Consider the following 22,323-nt stretch of genomic DNA (forward strand, 5'->3'; position numbering starts at 1 on the left):
CCATTTTTAAGTTCGGAATAGATTCCTTGGGGGAACTCCACCTTCTCCATTGGGATAATGGTCCATTTATTCCTACTCCCTTCTTCCTGTTTCTTAACCAGGTTCTGATCCACTAGAGGATCAGTGTTGTACACGAAAACACCCCTCCCCATCCTTTTCTCTCCCAAAGATCTTGCCCATGTGGAATTTCACTTTTGCAACTGCTCTTGTCACTGCTCTCCGGAAAGAGTTATCTGCCAGGTGTTAATTCTATGGAAGCAAGGCTACCAGTTGGGACAAAATGCCTGGAATGGCAGTGTGGTCTGGTTGCTGCCCTTCTCCAGTCTCACATCTATTGTCTAAACTTGGGCTGAGCATATTTTTACTCCCAAATGCTGCTATATATAGAGGGACAATAGTCATTGTGTCGTTTGGCTGGTGGATTGATAGCAGCGCTGAAGAACTCCAATATGGTAGGTTCCTTCCTCCCTCCTTCCCTTCCCTAGGAGGCAAAGCAAATTCATCCTTATATTTAATCTTGTGCAATTCATTTCTTCTTTTCACAATCAGTTCCTTCCTTCTTCCTTTCCTCCTTGGTGCTGTGGCCAAAAAATTGTCCTGGTTTCTTTTTTTTAATCATTCTCCTTCAATTACTAAGAAACAAAAAAATTGCATTTCAAAATTATCAAAGGGAAAATAACATTTTGGTTACGGTCTTGGGGGGGGGGGCAGGGGTTTCATTGCTTTCCAGGTGGCCAGGGAAGGCTTTTATTTCATGCTGCAAATCATCGCTCTGGCAGCCTGCGCTCTGCAGCCTCCTTGGGTGCCCAGGTTTCCTGAAAACCTAATGGATATCCTCAGCTGGGTTTTCTATTGGAAGGTGGGGAGGCTGGCTGCTCTGTGCCTGACAGTCGTTTACCATTCTTTTTTTAAAGTGAAGTGGGTTTTTTTAAAGTCAGTTTTAAAGAAATCAGTTCTGAAAGGGGTGGGTTGTTTTTTTTTAAGCTATAAGGAAATATTTCCCTTAAGAAGAAATCTGTGACGGTGTCAGTCTCAGGTGCTCAGAAGACAGCCACCCCAGCTTCAATAAGGAACATATGGAACTGCCTCAGAGCATTGGTCCATGTAGCCCAGTATTGTCTACACTGAATGGTAGCTGCTCTCCAGGGTTTCAGGCAGGGTTCTCTTCCAGCCCTATCTGGAGATACCGAGGATTGTACTTGGGACCTAAGGGAAATGCTCTACCACTGAGCCATAGCCTTTCCCCTGAAAATAATGCTCAGGGGAAGACATTAGGAAGTAACTTCTCCCATGAGGATTTTTCAGATCAGAGAGATTAACAGAAAACAGGCTTACAGATCGTCTAAAATGCTAAGCCGTCTGCAACTGCTTTTCAGTAAACAAGATAAATAAGTGTGGGCAGCTAGGGAGGCTGCAGGGTGCTGGATTAATGTTTAATAGAAAACTGGGGGAAGCCTTCTGGGTGCTTTGCAAGATGGTCACCTTTCTATGATAAGCTACGTTCAAGGGTTAACCCACCAAAATTCTGGAGGGAGGAAAAAATGGGAGGCTCTTTCACAGGAGAAGAAATGTTTTGAGAAGTGGGAGTTTTGGGTACAGCACTATTCCAGCCTTCTACCCTTCACTGGATGTTTTTAAGCAGAGGATGGATGGCCATCTGCCTGGGGATTTTTAGCTGCATTTTCTGCATGAGGGGGTGGACTGGATGACCCTTGGGGTCCCTTCCAACTCCACAATTCTATGATTCTCTCCAAACATAGCTGTCAACGTTTTCCTTTTTTTAAGGGAAATTCCCTTATTCCGAATAGGATTCCTCACAAGAAAAGAGAAAAGATAACAGCTATGTCTCCAAGTCCTGTGAAGGCCTGCTCCCCTTCTTATCTTTGTGGTTATTTTGCATTGTAAGCAGTTTTTTGTTCGTTTTTTAAAATGGAAGAGGGATTAATAATAATAATAATAATAATAATAATAATAATAATAATAATAATTTGTGCTTTAAAAAATACTTTCTGAAGCACACAGAGTCTCAGGGAAGCATCAAACATGTTCAAAATGGCAAAAAGGGTAGGGGGGGAAATCCTATCCCAAGTAATGATGGTAATATTCTTAATGAAAGCAACCCGAGGACGTCTATACATAAGGAAACGATCATTCTTTATTAATCAGAGAGAAATGTACATGTAATTATGCCAAATGAGCTCTGCAGGGAGGCTTTCCGCCCCTCACCCCCACCCCCCGCTGCCCCCTCCCCACCTCTCACACTTTACGATGTCTTAAAAGGATTTATAAATATTACTGGGGTTTTATAGCATCGTAAAGTTTCAGCTCTTTCTGTAATGCTACTTTCAAACGATTACTGGGAGACAAACCTCTGTTGTCAGAAGTAAGACAATAATCGCTGCAAGGCAGGGAACTGCGGTGGCCCTGAATCTCGAGGGCTGGGGAAGGGGAATCCTAGAATAGCAGCTATTCAGTCCTTCCCCTCTCCTCACTTTCTCCTCACAACTTCCCTGTGAGGCAGGTTAAGTTGGGAGATAAGGGCTGGCCCCAAGATCACCCAGCGAGCTTCATGGGCCCTAGCCCAACACGTCGCCGCACGGCCTCTACCGCTTCATTCTGAAGTATGCTATTTGTGCAAATTTAGAAACAGTTCCCTTTGTGGTTTAACAAGCAATCCTTCTTCACATGGAAGCTGCAGCTGTGAAGGAAATAAGGGTCTTTTAAACAACTCTAGCACCCTCAATGAACGGCGGTTCCCAGGATCCGTTGGGGGAAGCCATGACTGTTTAATAATAATAATAATAATTATTATTATTATTATTATTATTATTTATTATTATTTATACCACGCCCATCTGGCGGGGTTTCCCCAGCCACTCTGGGCGGCTTCCAACAAAACACTAAAATACAATAACCTGTTAAACATTAAAAGCTTCCCTAAACAGGGCTGCCTTCAGATATCTTCTAAAAGTTTGGTAGTTATTTTTCTCTTTGACATCTGGTGGGAGGGCGTTCCACAGGGCGGGCGCCACTACCAAGAAGGCCCTCTGCCTGCTTCCCTGTAACTTGGCTTCTCGCAGTGAGGGAACCGCCAGAAGGCCCTCGGTGCTGGACCTCAGGGTCCGGGCAGAACGATGGAGGTGGAGACGCTCCTTCAGGTATACTGGACCGAGGCCATTTAGGGCTTTACAGTGGTTTACAGCGGTTATCGTAGTACTTTAAATGGGTGAACGTGGAGTTCATCTTTTGGTAGCCGGTTCCTCAGCGAGTTCATTGCAGAGGCAGCTGCCTCCCTGTTCTCTGTCCTGAATCATCCACTTTGCTTGGAGGATCTCCAAGTTCAAGTCTTGTGAGGAGGAGACAAACTTCCTCCCTGTCTACTTTCATGCGCTAGTTTCTCTTCAGACCCTACAAATCTTCCGTCTGCCTTTTCTCCCTCTCCTGCTAATCAGCTTCCTTGGATGACCCCATTGGGTTGTGGTGCTATGAAACAGAGAGAGAAAAACTTCATTTCCTCTCCCCTGCCTCCATGCATAATTTTATAGATTTCTGTTATTCCCCCCCCTTCCTCGCCTTTCCCCCCATACTAAAAAGCCTCTAATGTTATAACCCTTCCATGAATGGAAGTCTTTTTCGGATTATTTAAAGAAATACTATAGTATGATGAATTCGCGAGCTGGATTTGAACCACGAGGAACAGGAGGAAGGAGAGAGCATTGTATTGTCGTTGTGGTGAGAGAAGATATCGTGCAGCAAGGGGGAGAAATAAAAAAAACACCATGGAAAATGGGGTGGGAAGTCGACAAAACCAAAGAAAAAAAATCATGATGTATTGGAGTGTATCTGGGATTGTTTTGAAAATTTAATAAAATATAACTGGGCTGCCATACATCCAGGATTTCCCGGACATATCTGGGATTGTCCGTCAGAAATATTATCTGGACAGAAACACACATACCCCATCTCACGAAAAGCTCAACAAATTTGCCAAAAAATGTTTTTTGTGTCCGGATTTTCACTTTCTGAAATATGGCAACCCTGGGGTGGGGGGAATGTTATAACCCTTCCTCATAGGGGAAGTTATTTCCCTATTCCCTGGGAGAAGGCTACTGCCTTCCAACCCTGCTTTCCCGAATGACCCGGATGCAGGACTAGGCAAACCTTTTGTAAACCTCTGCAACATTTTCCAGCTGAAAATCGGGGTGTGTGTCTTTTGGTTCTGCGCTGCCACGTAATTCAGCTGACTGCCTCGCCTGCCACAGCCTCTCCCTGGCAGATGCTCGCTCCCTTTCCTCCTCACTCGCTTCCTCTGCCGACACCACACCTCACGCCACCTTGACAGTGGTGGCAGCTTTGGCGGCAGCAGAGAGAAGCCAGGAAGAAGAAGAAGAGGAGGAGAAGGAGAAGGAGTAGTTTGGATTTGATATCCTGCTTTATCACTACCCTATGGAGTCTCAAAGTGGCTAACAATCTCCTTTCCCCCTCCTCCCTCTCAACAAACACTCTGTGAGGTGAGTGAGGCTGAGAAACTTCAGAGAAGTGTGACTGGCCCAAGGTCACCCAGCAGCTGCATGTGGAGGAGCGGAGACGCGAACCCGGTTCACCAGATTACGAGTCCACCGCTCTTAACCACTACACCACACTGGCTCTCAGTGTGAGCAAGAGCACACATCCACCACCTCTGCTCCGGGGGGGGGGATGTCACCCCCGTGCGCAAGGGTTCAGCTTCAGGAGGGTTTGTGCGACCCATCAGTCGGGGATGTTCTTATTCAAAGAGGATCGGGAGGTTGGGTCAATCGATGCCTATCGGACAAGATGGCTAAATGGAACTTCCTTGCTCAGAGGAAGTCTATCTCTGAACACCAGGTGCTGGGCACAGATAACTAGGGGATGCCATCAGATTTAAGCCTTGCTTGTGGGCATCCGTTTGGCTGCCGTGGGGAAGAGTATGCCAAAGCTTTGGTCTGATGTGGGAGAATTGTTGCCATGGGCCCTTGCAGTCCGCTTTCCTCCAGGGTAGATAATGAACTTCCTTATTTATTTCACGAAATTTATATGCCATAGCATGATCAAATTGTAGAGTTTGAAGGGTTCCCCAGGGGTCATCTAGTCCACCCCCACCCCACAAGGCAGGAATCACAGCTAAATAATCCCCACCACTTTCTGAGCTTCTATCCTGGCAGGCAGTTGCCTGCTGCCTGAAATTGAAGACATTCCTCCCCCCCCCCCACTGTGCATGCAAATAATTCCCCTTTCCTCCCACTGTCCCTATGAATTTCTTTCTTTGTTTCTTTCTTTTTTAAATTGGAACACAAAACTCTCTTTTCCATTCTTGGATCCCCCTAAACGTCACTTCGCCGGCATCTCTGCCGTGACACCGTGAACTGAGGCATAAGCCTGGATTAGATTTATCATCTAATTATAGCTAGAACTGGAAAAGGAGGAATAAAAAAATAATAATGATCAGAGGTATGGAATGCCATCCATAAAAGGAGAGGATCAAAAGATTGCAGCACACCGGATCCAAATGGAATCCCGGGGGAGGGAAACAGAGATGACGGCAGGACTCTCCAGGGGACTTCCAGCTCTTTCTACGAGGCCAGGGTCCCATCTAGTCCAGCGTCCTGTCCTCACAGTGGCCAACCAGATGCCCCGATGGGAACCCCAGAGGCAGGATTCGAACACAAGAGCCCTCTCTCCCCTCCTGAGGTTTCCAGCCACCGTTGTGCAGAAGCTTTGCTGCCTTCCACCATGCTGCCACTGACAGCGATGTCCTCCACAAATTTCTCCAGCCCCCCTCTTTTTATAAAGCCATCCAAGTTTGTGGCCATCCCTACTTCCTGTGGCAGGGAGTACCATAGTTTAACTACGTACTGCATGAAGAAGTCCTTTATTTTTTTCCCCTCGCCCCAAATCTTTCGACATGCAGCTTCGTTGGATGTCCGCAAGTTTGTTTGTATATTGCATTTATATCCCACCTTTTCCTCCAAGAAGTTCAAGGTGGCATACATGGGTCTCCCCCTCCTCATTTAACTCCCACAACCACCCTGCGAGGTAGGTCAGAATGAGGGGCAACGACTGGTAAGCTTCATGGCCAAGTGAAGATTTGAACCCCGGTTTACTAGGTCCCAGTCCAGCGCTCTAACCACTGCTCCACGCTGCCTCTGGTTCTGGTCTTAGTTTTGTTTAGCCCCCTCTCTGCTGACACACACACACCACAGTCTCCGTCCTGTCTCAGTCCCTGGATGGCAAGGGTGATTCACACAGTCTGCTCAACTGCGTCAGTCCATTGCTCTCATTTCTTCCCTCACTTCCTAAGCCCGGCAGCCAGGAGAAATGCAAAGAATTATTGCAGAGAAAATCCTTAGCGAGGATAATGCATCTTCGCATCAGCCTCTGGTTTTATCTTTGCACACTGTTTCATTTATTTTCAAGTACCGTATTTTTTGCTCTATAAGACTCACTTTTTCCCTCCCAAAAAGTAAGGGGAAATGTGTGTGCGTCTTATGGAGCAAATGCAGGCTGCGCAGCTATCCCAGAAGCCAGAACAGCAAGAGTGATTGCTGCTTTCACTGTGTAGCGATCCCTCTTGCTGTTTTGGCTTCTGAGATTCAGAATATTTTTTTTCTTGTTTTCCTCCTCCAAAAACTAGGTGCGTCTTGTGGTCTGGTGCGTCTTATAGAGCGAAAAATACGGTATTTGTTTTAAAGTGTGGGGTTTTTTAAAAACTCTTTGTTTTTCTTAAATTGAAAAATGACAGCAATACAGAATCCTCAAAAATCCAGGTCCGTTATTATGACACTTGTAACTTTTGGTGGGTGAAAGCGTGGCAGAAAAAGAGGGGGGAAGAAGGGGCCTACCCCACTCTAACTCCAGCCTTGCCCCCCTTTTTACTGCGGTCCCTGTTACAACTCCTTTGAACCCCCTGACAGATAACCAAGGAAAGGAAACAGAAAAAGGGTTTAGATAAGAACTTTTTCATCTCTCTCAAAACAAGAACAGCAACAAGAAACTCCTGACTCCACTCCATCTGTTATAATTAGATGGAGTTGGCTCCTAGGGACTGAGGTCCCTTTGCCCCCCCCCAAAAAAAAATTGAGGGGGCTGGGTGTCCCAAAAATTGATGGGCATTGCTATTCAAATGGTGTGCATGAGCCGTGTCTCATCATCAATAGTCAGGGCTTACCTGGGCTCTCCCAATACAGTGGTGCCCCACATGACGAATGCCTCGCAAGACGGAAAACCCGCTAGACGAAAGGGTTTTCCATTTTTGAGCTGCTTCGCAAGACGATTTTCCCTATGGGCTTGCTTTGCAAGACGAAAACGTCTTGCAAGTGTTCCGATTTTTTTGGGGTCCCCCCCCTTTTTCTAAGCCACTAAGCCGCTAATAGCCTTTTAGCCACTAATCTGCTAATCCTTTAATAGCCGCTAAGCCTTTAATAGCCGCTAAACCGCTAATAGCGCTAAGCCGCTAAGCCGCTAATAGCGTTGCTTCGCAAGACGAAAAAACCGCTAGACGAAGAGACTCACCGAATGGATTAATTTCGTCTTGCGAGGCACCTCTGTATTACATTTAAACTGGCATCCCGATTAGATCTCTTGCCACCTAGTGTCTAAACTATATAATGATGCTATCCACCCAAAGCTCCTCCTCCTTTTAAGGACCACCTCCTCATCGCTTACAAAGTCTCTGTCTTCAGAGCAAACTGGGAGATCTTATGTGCAGAAACATTTGTGGGTTTCGCATGTTGTTGTAAGTGAATGCCACGTGAATGCAACAAAGTTGTTGTGTGATACAAATTGTGTTGCATTACATATACAAGTTTAATGTGTGCATTTAGTCCAGTTATGATTGTGTGGGTGCTTACATTAGTGATATTCGTCATTAAGGTCTTAATATTCTCAACAAGTACAAATATTATCATTTCTATTATTAACGTAAAAATGAGATCATGTATTCATTTTATATCCTGTGTCAATATTTTTTGCTGGTCTACCCTTGCTGGGGGGCCTGGTCCAGGGAAAGGGAAATCAATGGGGCGGATTGTAGTCTATAATGCTGCTGGACTCCAAAGTTGAATTCATTTCAGTCTGAATTCTCATCAGGACCAGAGTCACGCTCTGCCTGGGTGCCTGGGTATAGTCCCCCTCCCAGGATTATTCTCAGGACTGCAATACCTCAAGGACTGCCTCTTTCCATATGAACCTACCTGGATCCCGAGATCATCTTCTGAGGCCTTCGTTGGTGTGCCTCTTCCTCAAGAGGTCCGGAGGGTGGCAACACGAGAACGGGGCCTTCTCTGCAGTGGCTCCCCGTCTGTGGAATGCTCTCCTCAGGGAAGTTCACCTGGCGCCTTCATTATACACCTTTAAGTGCCAGGCAATAACATTCTTTTTTAACCAGGCCTTTGCTTGATCTGATTTACATCCTATAGCCTTTTAAAATGTGGTGGGGGGGGGGTTGGTGGTGGGCTATTGGGTTGTTGTTTTTATTTTTATTAGGCATTTTGTAGTTTTATAACTTGATTTTATTCAGTGAACCACCCTGAGACCCTTGGGTATAGGGCGGTATATAAATTCACTTAATAATAATAATAATAGTAATATCCTCATTCTTAATTTGCAGGCACCCAAAATGGCCAGACACAAGAAGGAAGGAGGTGGCTCCAATGTATTCTCTATGTTTGATCAAAGCCAGATCCAAGAATTTAAAGAGGTAAGTTCTCCCTAAGGCTGTGCAAAACACTTGACTTTGGGATATTGTGAGGATTTTGTTTGGTCTGTGTTTTTAAACAAAGCAACCTGATTTGTACTTGCTCAACTAATACACGGACCACAATGAAGTTAGCATTTAATAATAATAATAATAATAATAATAATAATAATAATAATAATAATTTATTTATACCCTGCCCATCTGGCTGGGCTTCCCTAGCCACTCTGGGCGGCTTCCAACAAAATATTAAAATACAATGGTCTGTTAAACATAAAAAGCTTCCATAAACAGGGCTGCCTTCAGATGTCCTCAGAAGTCTAGTACTTTTTCTTTCTGACATCTGGTGGGAGGGCATTCCACAGGGCGGGTGCCACTACCAAGAAGGCCCTCTGCCTGGTTCTCGGTAACTTGGCTTCTCACAGCAAGGGAACTGCCAGAAGGCCCTCAGAGCTGGACCTCAGTGTCGGGCAGAACGATGGGGGTGGAGACGCTCCTTCAGGTATACTGGACTGAGGCCATTTAGGGCTTTAAAGGTCAGCACCAAAACTTTGAATTGTGCTCAGAAACGAACAGGGAGCCAATGTAGATCTTTCAAGACGGGTGTTATGTGGTCTTGGCGTCCGCTCCCAGTCACCAGTTTAGCTGCTGCATTCTGGATTAGTTGTAGTTTCCGGGTCACCTTCAAAGGTAGCCGCATGTGGAGCGCATTGCAGTAATCCAAGCGAGAGATAACTAGAGCATGCACCACTCTGGTGAGACAGTCCGTGGGCAGATAGGGTCTCAGCCTGTGTACCAGATGGAGCTGGTAAACAGCTGCCCTGGACACAGAATTGACTTGTGCCTCCATGGACAGCTGTAAGTCCAGAATGTCCAGTAAGTCAGGGGCACAGTTACCCCATTCAGGACCAGGGAGTCCTCCACACCTGCCCGCCTCCTGTCCCCCCCAAACAGTACTTTTGTCTTGTCAGGATACAGCCTCAATCTGTTAGCCGCCATCCAGCCTCCAACCACCTCCAGACACTTCTCCAAATTTCGTCATATTGTTCTTGGCTCAAAAAAAGGTAACAAAGTGCATATAAAATGTGTATTTTAGTTTTGAGGCATATGCAAAGTGTTGAACTCATTCAAGTTTTACTTACTGCAGACGTGTTGAAATTAATGAATCCAAGTTAGCCGTTTACGAAATGCTAGAGGCTACGGAGGGTTTTTCCCCTCATTGGATTCAACACAATTATAAGCAATATCCCCCACTCCCAATCTCTCACTCTTTGTATTTTGCAATAGGCCTTCACAATCATGGATCAGAACCGAGATGGCTTCATTGACAAGGCTGACTTGAGAGACACCTTTGCTGCATTGGGTAAAAAGCACATACTTTTTTGTGTACTGGCATCTAATATGTATTTTGGAAAGTTGTTTGTTTGCTGTGCGTTTGGACGTCTCTTAGGATATTGGTAACCACATTATTTTGATGTTAATCCGGTTTTAAGCTGTATTTCAGTCGATTGCTGAATTTTATGTCTTAATGTATTATATATATTGATGTTAGCCACCCTGAGCCGCCTTCTTCTTCTTCTTCTTCTTCTTCTTCTTCTTCTTCTTCTTCTTCTTCTTCTTCTTCTTCTTCTTCTTCATGGTTCCTGAGCTCAAGGAGCAGGTTTTCATCTGTTTGGATCAAATTGGATACCATTTTGAATCAAGATGGAAGACTGAACCTTCTTGTGTTAGTTGGTTTATCCTAGCCAATCAGAGACGACACAGAAAATGGGATGGTGCCATTTGTTGAATAAACACTCCCAAGTACTTAAGTTTCCTTTGCCATATGGTAAACCCAGCCAACCTGGGTCTGCAATTTTGCACCAAAGGTTTAACATTATTTCCAATTCCAACTTATTTATTTCCAAGTCTGCCACTCCACCAAACCAATAAATTTCTGCCAAAACCTCAGGTGCTGCCACTTCTGGGATCATTAGTTAGAAGGCAATAACATCTGCAAATGAACTTATTTTCCCTTCACCCGTAACCCTTGTAATTTGGAGTCATTCTATATCCTGTGGCCTTCTTCTTGTCCTGACAATTCTTGAGTTTTCCACCATGTCCCCGGGTTCAAAATATGAGCAATGATTTCCTTCCCTTAAGGTTTTTACACTTTGCTGCAAGCTCTATTCAACTTTGCAGAAAAGAAAATATTAGGTTTGAGCTTTTGGAGCGGTGGTTTGCGTATCATTCGTTCAGGTGCGTGTGCAGATCTCTGGATGATGTCACACCTCTACAACTATATAATTCTTCATGGCTGAATGCCTCCATTTCCATTTGCTGTCACGTGACAAGAACACTCTTCTCTCATAGGTCGCATGAATGTCAAGAATGAAGAGTTAGAAGAAATGATCAAGGAAGCTCCAGGGGCCATTAACTTCACCGTCTTCCTTACTATGTTTGGTGAGAAGCTCAAAGGTATGCGGGAACCAGTGGTCAAATGGTGTGTGCGAATCTCTGTTTACAAACAGTTCCCAGAATCATTTGCATGGGGCAGAGCCATGGCAGTTTAACTGGCTCAATGGCAGAGCACATGTTGCATATGTATAGGCCCTCCAGTCAGAAGGATCCAATAGTAGATGACATGGAAAAATTGTCAGGAGCTCGTCCTACACTCAAGTAGGACCCTGGTAGAGTCACATGCCCAACTGGCATGTTCTCTCCTTCCTGGTCGTTCGTGAGCTTCAAAAGCTTTCTTCTGCCTGAACATCACACCGACCGATGCCATCAGACATCGGCACACTTAGGGATCTGCAGAGTCTTCGCAGCTTGCGTAACAGACCTCAGCAACTCAGCATTTTGGCTAATCTACTTTATTTACATGTAAACACACACGGAGCACTGCAACATGGCTCCCTCTCTCTCTAGCATCAGACAGCAAAAAAAGAGAAAAGAACAAAGGACAATAGTCCCACTTCACAGAACACAGTAACGCAAACATCCTGTCTCTGTCACTTCCCACTCTGTGGAGTCAAAACACACACCGTCATGTGATAGACAACAATCCCATGACTGCAATCACGGAGCAGGAATTCTAACAAAAATGACTTGTTTGAACCAACAGAGTAATGAGCACCAGAATAGATGGACAAAAAGTCTGACCCTAGAGAAGGCAGCTGCTGGTGTTGGTATGAATCCGAGGTATGCTTGGAATGTAGCTATTGCAACCTACAATTTTTTGTTCATGGAGCGATGGTTCAGGTATATATGCCAATGTCATGGACTGGTTGAATTCAGAGGAATGGTGGAAGGAGTCAGCTGGGGAGCAGTGGCAGAGGAGTCTGCCTGCTTCCTTCCACTCAGCCACCCTACAACTGAGAGGGAGGCAGTGGACAGACCGTTTGGAGCAGCGCGGAGCCTGCAGGTGCCCAAGCCACTGTGTCACTCCCAGGAGAGACCTGTGGCTTGGGCGCACTGCAGGCCCTGCGGTGAGTGCCGCTGGGCATTTTGTCACACCCCCTCAGTGGTGACACCCGAGGCAACCCGCCCCCACCGCCCCCTTCCTCTGCCCCTGCTGGGCAGCCCCCCAAGGGAAGAAGGCTCAAAGCTGGGGAATTGGTGGTGGGACGACAATTAGTGGTCAGAGGGAGAAGTGGGAGAAGACTGGGGAGAAGTGGTGTCAGAAGCTGAAGAGGTAACAGGGCTTAGTGAGCGGGGAGAGTTTGTGGCAGAAGGAAGTTCAGAAGCGGAGGCAGAAGCAGAGGCTGGAGAAGAGGGAGGCCAAGAGCCAGAGATGAGTCTGGCTAGTGAAGAGGCATGGTGTCTCCCTCTCCTTCCGCGACCAGCTCCCCTCCCCCATGGTCTCCCAGGACAAGAAGTGGCATGAAATGAGAAGAGCAAAGACAGGCATGCAGGCTTGGTCTCAGATTGCTTGGGGAAAACCCTGGAGGTGAGGATCTTCAGTCTCTGCAACTGCTTCATGGGGGCAAGACCTATGAAATAAGAGTTGCTGTGCTCCTTAGGCCTGACCCTCCAGTGCAGATCCTGTTTTTTTCTAATAGAAAGTTAAGTCCACTTACTTTGTACTGGTGGCTGGCTCGCTTGGGACAACACACACTTTTGCATATAGGCGCCATCCCTGGGACGTAACCCCCACGCAAGACGCGATCGTACTGTACTGAGCAGGATGGACCAATGGTCTGACTCAGTAGAAGTCTACTTCCTCTGCCACTGTTTTGCTCTGCCTGGCCAGTTTGGTATCTCTCAAATTTGTTTAAAGAATAATCAGTGTTGCAGCGGTATCTTCCCTCCCATCCTGTCTTTGGGTGAAAAAAAAATAAAAGAAGCAGTTTGTAGTCTGTAATCCTGCTGGACTCTTGAGCTTTGAAGTGGAATTTTGCGGCAAGCATTCCCTATTGATTAGCTGGTGCACAAAGTGGTCTCTTTGAGGACAGCGCGGCATCTCTGCGTGGTATACAAATTGCATTTCCTCCAGCTCTTTGTGGAGCAGAGGCCCATGTGGCTGACATTAACACAGAATGCTTTCGGGAGGGTGGGTGTGTTTGCTGCTCATCTGGCAGTGGGATATATATCACTAACCAAAGTTTCCAGCTTCTTTCTAGAATTCCAGCTCTCTCTACCCTTGCTCCTGCGCTGACGATGCTTTGATGGCTTTAACAGATTTCTAGCACAGCTAATTGTATAAATCATTGTCGTCATCATCAGTAATCACCTGCCCTTCACTCAAAGGTCCTTGGATGAATTACAATGTTAAAACATAATATTAAAAACAGTTGAAAGCCATTTACAAACCCTACAGTGTCATCGTGTCTACAGACCTGGGATAGCTCAGTTGGTAAAGCATGAGACTCTTAATCTTAGGGTCATGGGTTCTAGCCTCATGTTGGGCAAAAGATTCCTGCATTGCAGGGGGTTGGACTGGATGATCTTTGGGGTCCCATCCAATTCTACAAGTCTATGATCCTAAAGTGACGTGCTGGGCTTATGTTCCAGGGATTTGAAAAAAAATGTGCATAGCCTCGTATGGCCATCCTTAGCTTTCAAGCAAGGCAGAGAGCTTTTAAGAGTTGCTTACCGGGCTCTGGTAGGCTCTTGTGCAGGCTCTTGGAGGACTGTTTGAGTCCCCACAATATCTCACAAGAGCCTCCCAGAGCCTGATAAGCAAGTCTGAGAACTTAACAAGCTCTTTCCGCAGCGGGAGAACCCGGCTTAAAGGAGTTTTCAAGCTCTCTGCCTTGCAAGCAATTAATTTGTGGGGTTTCAAATAACCCAAGATAATTGTGCGCGAGACGTGATTGTACTGTATCTGCTATTGGCATATAATTTCTGGGGGGTGCATAGCCATGGATCTTCACTTCTTTTTTTTACAATCCCAAAAGCCCGAACAACCAAGCTTTCTCTCTCCTTCCCTGTGGGCTGCCCCACAAGCCTAGAAGGTGGCAGTGGCTGGGTTCAGGTAGGTAGCCATGTTGGTCTGTCATAGTCATAATAAATAACAAGATAATTTTTATTATTATTATTAAGGGAGTTCTTTTTGGATCATCTTTTAATATATATTTTTTAAATCTTTCATCTTGTTATTTATTAATCTTGACAACTCCACACTTATTAAAAGTGTGGGATCCATAGCTGTCAACTTTTTCCTTTTTTTGCGAGGAATCCCTTTTGAAAAAAGGGAAACGTTGGCAGCTATGACGGGATCTTTGTTCCCCTTTGCACCTGACAAAGTGGAAGGTGTTCAAAGGAGGGCAGCCTGGAAATCTAGACTTATGAAGAACGGTTGAGGGAGTTGGGGATGTTTAGTCTGGGGAAGAGAAGACAGAGAAGTGACTTGATAGCCATCTTCAAATACCTGAAGGGCTGTCACATGGAAGATGGAGCAACCTTGTTTTCTGCTGCTCCAGGGTGTAGGAGATTCCTCCTGAACAGCAGGAAGAACGTTCTGACAGTAGGAGCTGTTCAGCAGTGGAACAGACTGCTTATAGTGATTTCCCCATATATTCATATTTCTCCCTTCCCGCTATATATTTAATACTTTACACTGCTGACTTTACACTAACCCTGCTAAAGTTTTAACCAGATTAACCTGATTCTTCAGCTATTCTCCAAACATTTCCCACTCTTCCTTAAATACTCCATCTTCCTGATCTATTATTCTATTAGATAAATTTGCTAATTCTACATATTCTACTTCTCCTGTGTTGCTATTGTTCTCTCGGTTGCCCAGTTTCTTTGTAGGACTGAGATGGGACTGTTGGTGGCTTAAGTGTCAGTTCTGTTCTCCGTAAAGGTAAAGGTACCCCCGGCCGTTAGGTCCAGTCGCGGGTGACTCTGGGGTTGCGGCACCCATCTCGCTCTATAGGCTGAGGGAGCTAGGGTACGGCTTCCGGGTTATGTGGCCAGTATGACTAAGCCGCTTCTGGTGAATCAGAGCAGCGCACAGAAATGCTGTTTACCTTCCCACCGGAGCGGTACCTATTTATCTAACTGCACTTTGACGTGCTTTCGAACTACTAGGTGGGCAGGAGCAGGGACCGAACAACGGGAGCTCACCCCACTACAGGGATTCGAACCACCGACTTTCTGACCGGCAAGCCCTAGGCTCAGTGGTTTAGACCACAGCACCACCCGCGTTCTCCATAGGCGACTGTGAATGTTGATATAGGGCTCGTTTTCTAGGATAATGCAGAAATTAACGGTCTGGTCTTCTTCTGTAACCAGCACAGGAGGTTGCGGTATGATGAGGAGTGGAGTGAAATCAGATTAAGTTATGTTCATTTGTGGTGTGAACCAGCAGATACATGTGTGCACAGAAGTATTGGAAATATAAATCTCTGCTTGTTTCCCTTATAGGCACAGATCCGGAAGAGATCATTCTGAATGCTTTTAGGGTTTTCGACAGAGAAGGAAAAGGTCATGTGAAAGCAGATTAGTAAGTCTTCACTTCGTTTTGAATCTCTTTCCCCATGTTAATTTCGCTTCTGTCAAGTTTATGACTCATTGCCAGTCTGTTGTATTGCACTGCCCAATGGCTGGATCCCTGCCCTGTGGAATGCCAGATTCTGCGAGCAGTCATAGAATCATCGAGTCATGGAATGGTAGAGTTGGAAGGGACCCCAACAGTCATCTAGTCCAACCCCCTTCAATGCAGAAATCCCAGCTAAAGCCATTCATGACAGATAGCCATCCAACTTCTGCTTAAAAACCTCCAAGGAAGGAGAGTTCATCACCTCCCGAGGGAGACCGTTTGCTGTGACCAATAAAGGTCTGGGCCAGTTTTAACCCAGCTTCAGCCTCTATTTGCTCCCATGCACACTACTCTGCGCTGCAGACACAAATTAATCCCAATGTAAGCCAAACATAAACAAAAACAAAAACTGTCCCTGCATGTAGAGAACTAGCACATCAGGGAAAGTGTTGAAGCGACTGAAGCAGCTCTAGCCACTATACCACGCTCCCCCTCCTGCTTTACATGCACCCACACAGTTAATGCCACTTCTAGTATTATCCTGGGAGAGGAGGATCAAGGGCACCCACAATTTCGAAATACAAAGTGGAATATAAATGCATAATTCGTAACTGCAGGGTTTTTCTTGCTGGAAAAGGACATCCACAACACCCCACCAAAAATGGTCCCTGCCCAACCTAGCCAAAGTCACAAGACAATTTCATTAGCTCATCACCACACAACAGAACATACTGTTTTCTTATTAGACCCAAGGGTAAAGTCAATCATTACATAACAAACCATTAAATCAATCCCATGGCTGCATTTGATGCTCAGCCTCATTTCACATAATTCCAGCATTTAGACATTTGACTCTAATAATTTTTTTAGTGTGGCTCACACATCCCTTTGAAAGTCTTTCCGCTTTCAAGGCGATGGTTGCTATTCATTAATAGCATTTCTCCATGCGAAGAAGGAAAGACAACAGCAGAACCCCCCCCCACCACCTCCATTGGCGGTGACTGACCTTTTAATAAGAACCTTCATCTAATTAACATCCTTTTGGGGCATTTCATTTTTTCCACTGCGTGTTTTTACCTCTCACATGGAAAATCGTGATTCATTTGGGAGTTTTGGAACTGATTTTGAATGTGATGGCAAAGATATGTGATATCTATATTGCCTTAAACACCATACTCTTACCACACAGAGAGATAGATGAGAAAGAGATTGGGCACATTGTCCTTTGCGATGTAGAAGCTCAACAACAGCCTCCTTCCAAAGTGGGCAAACAAAACAAAAACTGGCATGGCGTTTGGAAAAGTTTGGTGATTCAGGTTGCAAAGTTCCCTTGACGTTTATGAGGTTTACTCACAAGCAAGAGAGCACAGCATTGCGATTATGCTTCCCACAGCTGTCCAATAACAGCCTTGTTGATACCAAACAGCACTCCACAAATTTGCACCAACTTGGACCATGACGGAAATTAGCTGTATTTAAAGTGTGGCCAACCACCTTCTCCAAAGTCCATATTTTCAAAGCCCAGAATATCCCATTTCCCTCCCCGCTTGTTTGCGAGGAATGTGGGTATGTGAGAGACCTGCACATATATGACGCCAGAGCCCTCTCCTTCCTTCCATCTCCTGTTTGCAGAAGCAACGCTCCATTTCCTGAGCAACGCAGGAAGTCATTGTGGATCCAACCTCACATCCACAAGTGAGCTCACGGACTAGAATAGAAGGCAGGCACATCCAATTGCATGCCCCTCTAGGATTGCAGACCATCCAAGCGTCCCTGTTTTCCAGGGGCAGTCCTGGATTTACAGAAGCCATCCCAGTTTCTGATTTGATCCAATAATGTCCACTTTTCTTTAGAACATCCCTTTTTCATCAAAGAAGTGTTAGAGGGTATAGAATTTGTTGTCGTTTAGTCGTTTAGTCGTGTCCGACTCTTTGTGACCCCATGGACCGGAGCATGCCAGGCACTCCTGTCTTCCACTGCCTCCCGCAGTTTGGTCAAACTCATGCTGGTAGCTTCGAGAACACTGTCGAACCATCTCGTCCTCTGTCGTCCTCTTCTCCTTGTGCCCTCCATCTTTCCCAACATCAGGGTCTTTTCCAGGGAGTCTTCTCTTCTCATGAGGTAGCCAAAGTATTGGAGCTTCAGCTTCACGATCTGTCCTTCCAGTAAGCACTCAGGGCTGATTTCCTTCAGAATGGAGAGGTGTGATCTTCTTGCAGTCCATGGGACTCTCAAGAGTCTCCTCCAGCACCAGAATTCAAAAGCATCAATTCTTCCACGATCAGCCTTCTTTATGGTCCAGCTCTTGCTTCCATACATCACTACTGGGAAAACCATAGCTTTAACTATACGGATTTTTGTTGGCAGGTGATGTCTCTGCTTTTTAAGATGCTGTCTAGGTTTGTCATAATAGGACATCCTTATTTTCATCAGAGAAATGTTGGAGGATATGGGATTGGGAGTTCAGTTGCCTCTCCTCTTTCGACTTACTTGTCAATCCTCAACCAACAATCAAAGGAGGTTTCTAGCATGTGAACTTAAGGGTGTAATAGGCCAGTTTTCAGTTCGATTCTGTGTTGCAGTGGCCTTCAGATACTCTTTGTCCCAAGAGAGAATTTTCTCTTCCTCCCTTTTTCAAAATGAAGAAGATTGTTCTCCACAATTAGAGAGTCCACTCAGGTGCGGAGGAAGGGGGGTGCGCTGGGGGCGGCGCGCCCCGGGTGTCACCACTGAGGGGGGTGACAAAATGCCAGGCGGCACTCACCGCAAGGCCTACAGCGCCTGAGTCACGTGTCTCTCCTGGGAGTGACGTGGTAGCTTGGTCGCCCACAGGCGCCCACAGGCTCCACGCTGCCCCAAATGGTCCGCCCACCGCCTCCCCCTCAGCTGTAGGGCGGCTGAGGGGGAGGAGGCAGGAAAACCCCTCAGAGGCCCAGCAGAGCATCCTGCCCTGGCTGGCCCCGCCCCCAAGTCTGGCTGGCCCCGCCCCTGGGCGCAAGGCCCGCCCGCCGCCCCAGACGCCCAATTGGCTTCTTCCGCCGCTGAGTCCACTAGCTTAGAAAGATCAGAATTACACTTACACTTACACTTTCCTTTTGTTTAAGTGCAAAGAGTAGGAAGATCCAGTTGTGAGTCTCAATTGTTTCTTCCCCAAGACTGCAGGAGACAGTTTGATGGAGCCACAGAAGGATCAAATCCTTCTTGGATCTTCATCCAGACATCACTGATGCTGCCCACAGCCCCACCGACCTCTTCTTGAGGCTACAATGTGCGCCAGATTATCTCAATTAACGCACAACTTGTTCCATGCCATTTCTGTTTTGAAAAAAAAAGAAAGCACAGCTCTCTGTGACTTACTAGGAAACCAAATATTGGGACTGAAAATATTGGAACGAGCTGAAACCGGCCACAACAGATACCATCAGGACCCCAGGGCAGGCGCTGTTTTTATAAACCCAGTTTGTTTCTATGTGTCTGATTTTGGGGGTTGTTGTCTCCTCCCTCCCCAAAAAGAAACAAGTCATATGGAAAACAACAACTGCAGGGAAGCTCACGGCTTCTTAGTTAGGAAAATCTGAGTCTTTGTTTCTCTATAAAATAAATAATGGAAACTGTTGGGTTCTTTACTCAGTCCTTCTTATGTGTAATGGTGCCAGAGGCTGCCGTGCTGGGCTTCTGAAGCTCAAAATTGTATTTGATCCTCCTCCTTCGCCACCACCACCTCAGCCACCCCCGCAGCCCCCAATCTGGCCTCACATTTTTTCCAAAAACACTGGATGCATGTGAACAGAAGATGCCAAGTGACACTGGTTGCTTTCTGAGAGAGAGAGAGAGAGAGAGAGAGAGGACGGACTGAGCCTCTTTGGAAACCAAATCAATAGAAGAGTCTTGCGGCAGAAGGTTTCATGGACTGGAGTCAACACATTAAGGACAGTTGCCAGATACAGACAGGTGGACACAGAGGGGGGGGGATGGAAACAGTGGAAACAGTGAGACCAAAAGTGGCCCATTTTGTCCAGCATCCCATTGTGTGTGTTTGAATTAAAAAGCGGCTTCCAAAAAATCAGCACAAAAGTAACTTAATTCCTGTTTGGTTCACCCGGACATTGCGGAAACTGCTTTCAGATGTGACTCAGAGCTTTCCGAATTAATTCAGCAAATTAGTTCACTTGAATCCATCCGTTCCAAGCACCGCCAGTCACACCCTTAGACATACTGACCTGGCTTTTTTCACGCGCCATTGCTTCTCTAGCAGGAGGGGGATACAATGGGACATAGTGGATCTGTGATTCCTGCATTGCAGGAAGCTGGAATAGGATCCCTTCCAACTCTATGTTCTATGATTCCACACCTTCAGCCATAATGGCGCCAGCACTGCATTCATCCTGCTATGTTAGGTTTGAGCACAGTGCAGATTGCAAATGTGGCCTCCTCCGTGGCCCTTAAATAGATGTGCTTTATTTCAAACAGCATGAAGGAAATGCTCATGACACAGGCAGACCGGTTTACTGAAGAGGAGGTAAGATCCCTTACATGCTGCACTCCCTTTTTTCTGAAAATGTGAAGATTTTTCTATTTGATAAGAACGATTTCCAGTTTTTTTGTTTCGTTCCAGATTTGATGGTTGAGATGGCATCATGAGATTGCCAGGGGTAGTCCCTGGGAGTCTGGTTATCTTGAGATAAATGGGGGAAAGAGCTGGTCTGGGATAGATTGATGGTCCTTTAGAGGGGGAACTTCTAACCTTCCCAGTTTCTGTATTTATTTTCTTTATATCCTACTTTTCCCTCCAAGGTGTTGAAGGTGGCGTACATGGTTCCATGGGTGTAGTCATGGATTTTTGTTTATGGGGGGCAGACAAAGTTGTTCAGCTTTTTTTTGGAAATCCACCAAAGTTTCTGAGCTCTTTTTAGGAGATTGCCCCCTAAAGTTGAAGAAGTAAAAATACCCCCAAGAGCAGGACTTTAGGGGGAGCAGGCTTTGGTTGGGGGGCAGGCTGATGCTAGGGGAGGCATAACCTCGGTTTATTGAGTACTTTCCTTTTTGCATAGAATTTCAATTAAGTTTTGTGTTTTACAATTTAAGATACTCATTTTACATCCTTGGCATATCAATGACTTCCCTTCTTCTCTTTCCATGGTTCATGTTACATATCATAAATCCCTGCATATTTTATAAAAACTATACCGTTCAGCATTCCATTATTGCATCCAACAAAACTTGTTTACACTGTTGAATTTATCTTAATGCTTCCAGCGTTTTCAGCTGTAAACAATTATTTCCCATATAGTCAATAAACGTTTTCCAGTCTTCTTTATTGAGTACTTTCAATGCTTTTCAATAATTCTTGTGCTCCCCCATGCATAGTTCTCTTCCTTCTCCACTTTATCCTGACAAGTAAGTTAAGCTGAGAGACTATGACTAGCCCTAGGTCAGCCAATCAGCTTCATGGCCAAATCCTGGTCTCCCAAGTCCACACTCTTAACCCTACACCACACTAGCTCTCAATGTTGTTGTTTGACACCAGCTCCCTATGGAAGGTTCCACATCAGCATAGAGTGGAGTGTGGTCCATTTGTGGAACCTTGAGCTGCAGCCAGAACTCTGAGAAATATGATTACAGTGGCTCTCTTCAACGGTACCAACTAACGGGTAGAGCAGGGGTAGGCAAACAGTCTTTGAACCGTGTGATTGTTGACCAGCACACTCCTGTGACACTTGAGATGCAACTCCCATCCTGTCCTTTCCCATCTTTATTTCCTTCTTCTGTTCCTCAGATGAAACAGACGTTCACTGCATTCCCTCCAGATCCTGCCGGCAACCTGGACTACAAGAACCTTGTTTACGTTATCACTCATGGTGAAGAGAAGGACTAGAAGATGCTGAGATAATCCATTGAGAGAAGGCTATTCACTGTTGCCTCAGAAGAAGCCGAGTGAGAGGAAAGCCATTATATTTCACCAGGCTTCAACAACTTGGGGCCCTCCTCATGCTTTGGAGTACAACTGCCATCAGACGTAGAAAACAACTGGGGAGCAGCAGATTGTTGAAGGCCGTGCTAGATAATCTTGGGCATTTTTATAAATAAAAGCAGAAGATACCATTTTATATCTATCTCCCTGCTTGGTCTTCTGTGCATTCTCGTTTTTTGTTGTCATCAGCAATGTACAAATGGGATGTTCTCGATGTTGGGAAGTGTAATGTAGCTCCACCTCTTCCCCTTCCCTTTATTAAACACCAGGAGATATGTGAAAAAAGACAAGGGATGGAGGGAATCTTTGTGAAACAGGGATGGGCTCTTTTTATAACCCTCCAACCTGGCTTAATGTGAGTAGGAGATGAGTACTGGAACCTGTTTTAAATCTGAAGACCCAACCGAGGAACCTGCTTGTTGGAATAACACAAAGGTGTCTTTGGTTCCCTGCTCAAAATGGCCACATAAAGTGTGAAGGCTTCAGGGAATCCTATCCCTCCCATGGTGGGATGCAAAGAAGCAGAAAAACAAGAAGAGTTCTTACCAGGTACAGTGGTACCTCTGGTTACAAACTTAATTCATTCCGTAGGTCCGTTCTTAACCTGAAACTGTTCTTAACAGTACCACTTTAGCTAATGGGGCCTCCTGCTGCTGCCGTGCCGCCGGAGCA

At 45.8% G+C, this 22,323-nt stretch overlaps 1 protein-coding gene across 1 annotated transcript; it reads left to right on the forward strand.

Moving 5' to 3' along the window:
* Positions 1 to 321: 321 nt before the first annotated feature.
* Positions 322 to 21,786, forward strand: MYL10 (myosin light chain 10). The gene is made up of 7 exons (XM_082201608.1): positions 322 to 452; positions 8,627 to 8,716; positions 10,001 to 10,076; positions 11,066 to 11,170; positions 15,566 to 15,644; positions 20,151 to 20,199; positions 21,457 to 21,786. Exons 1-7 carry the CDS (start codon positions 450 to 452, stop codon positions 21,553 to 21,555), a joined length of 501 nt encoding a protein of 166 aa, XP_082057734.1. The 5' UTR covers positions 322 to 449; the 3' UTR covers positions 21,556 to 21,786.
* The last annotated feature ends 537 nt before the right edge of the window (positions 21,787 to 22,323 follow it).

Source organism: Podarcis vaucheri (assembly GCF_965113315.1).
Source record: "Podarcis vaucheri genome assembly, chromosome: 15".
Classification (NCBI taxonomy): Eukaryota; Metazoa; Chordata; class Lepidosauria; order Squamata; family Lacertidae; genus Podarcis; species Podarcis vaucheri.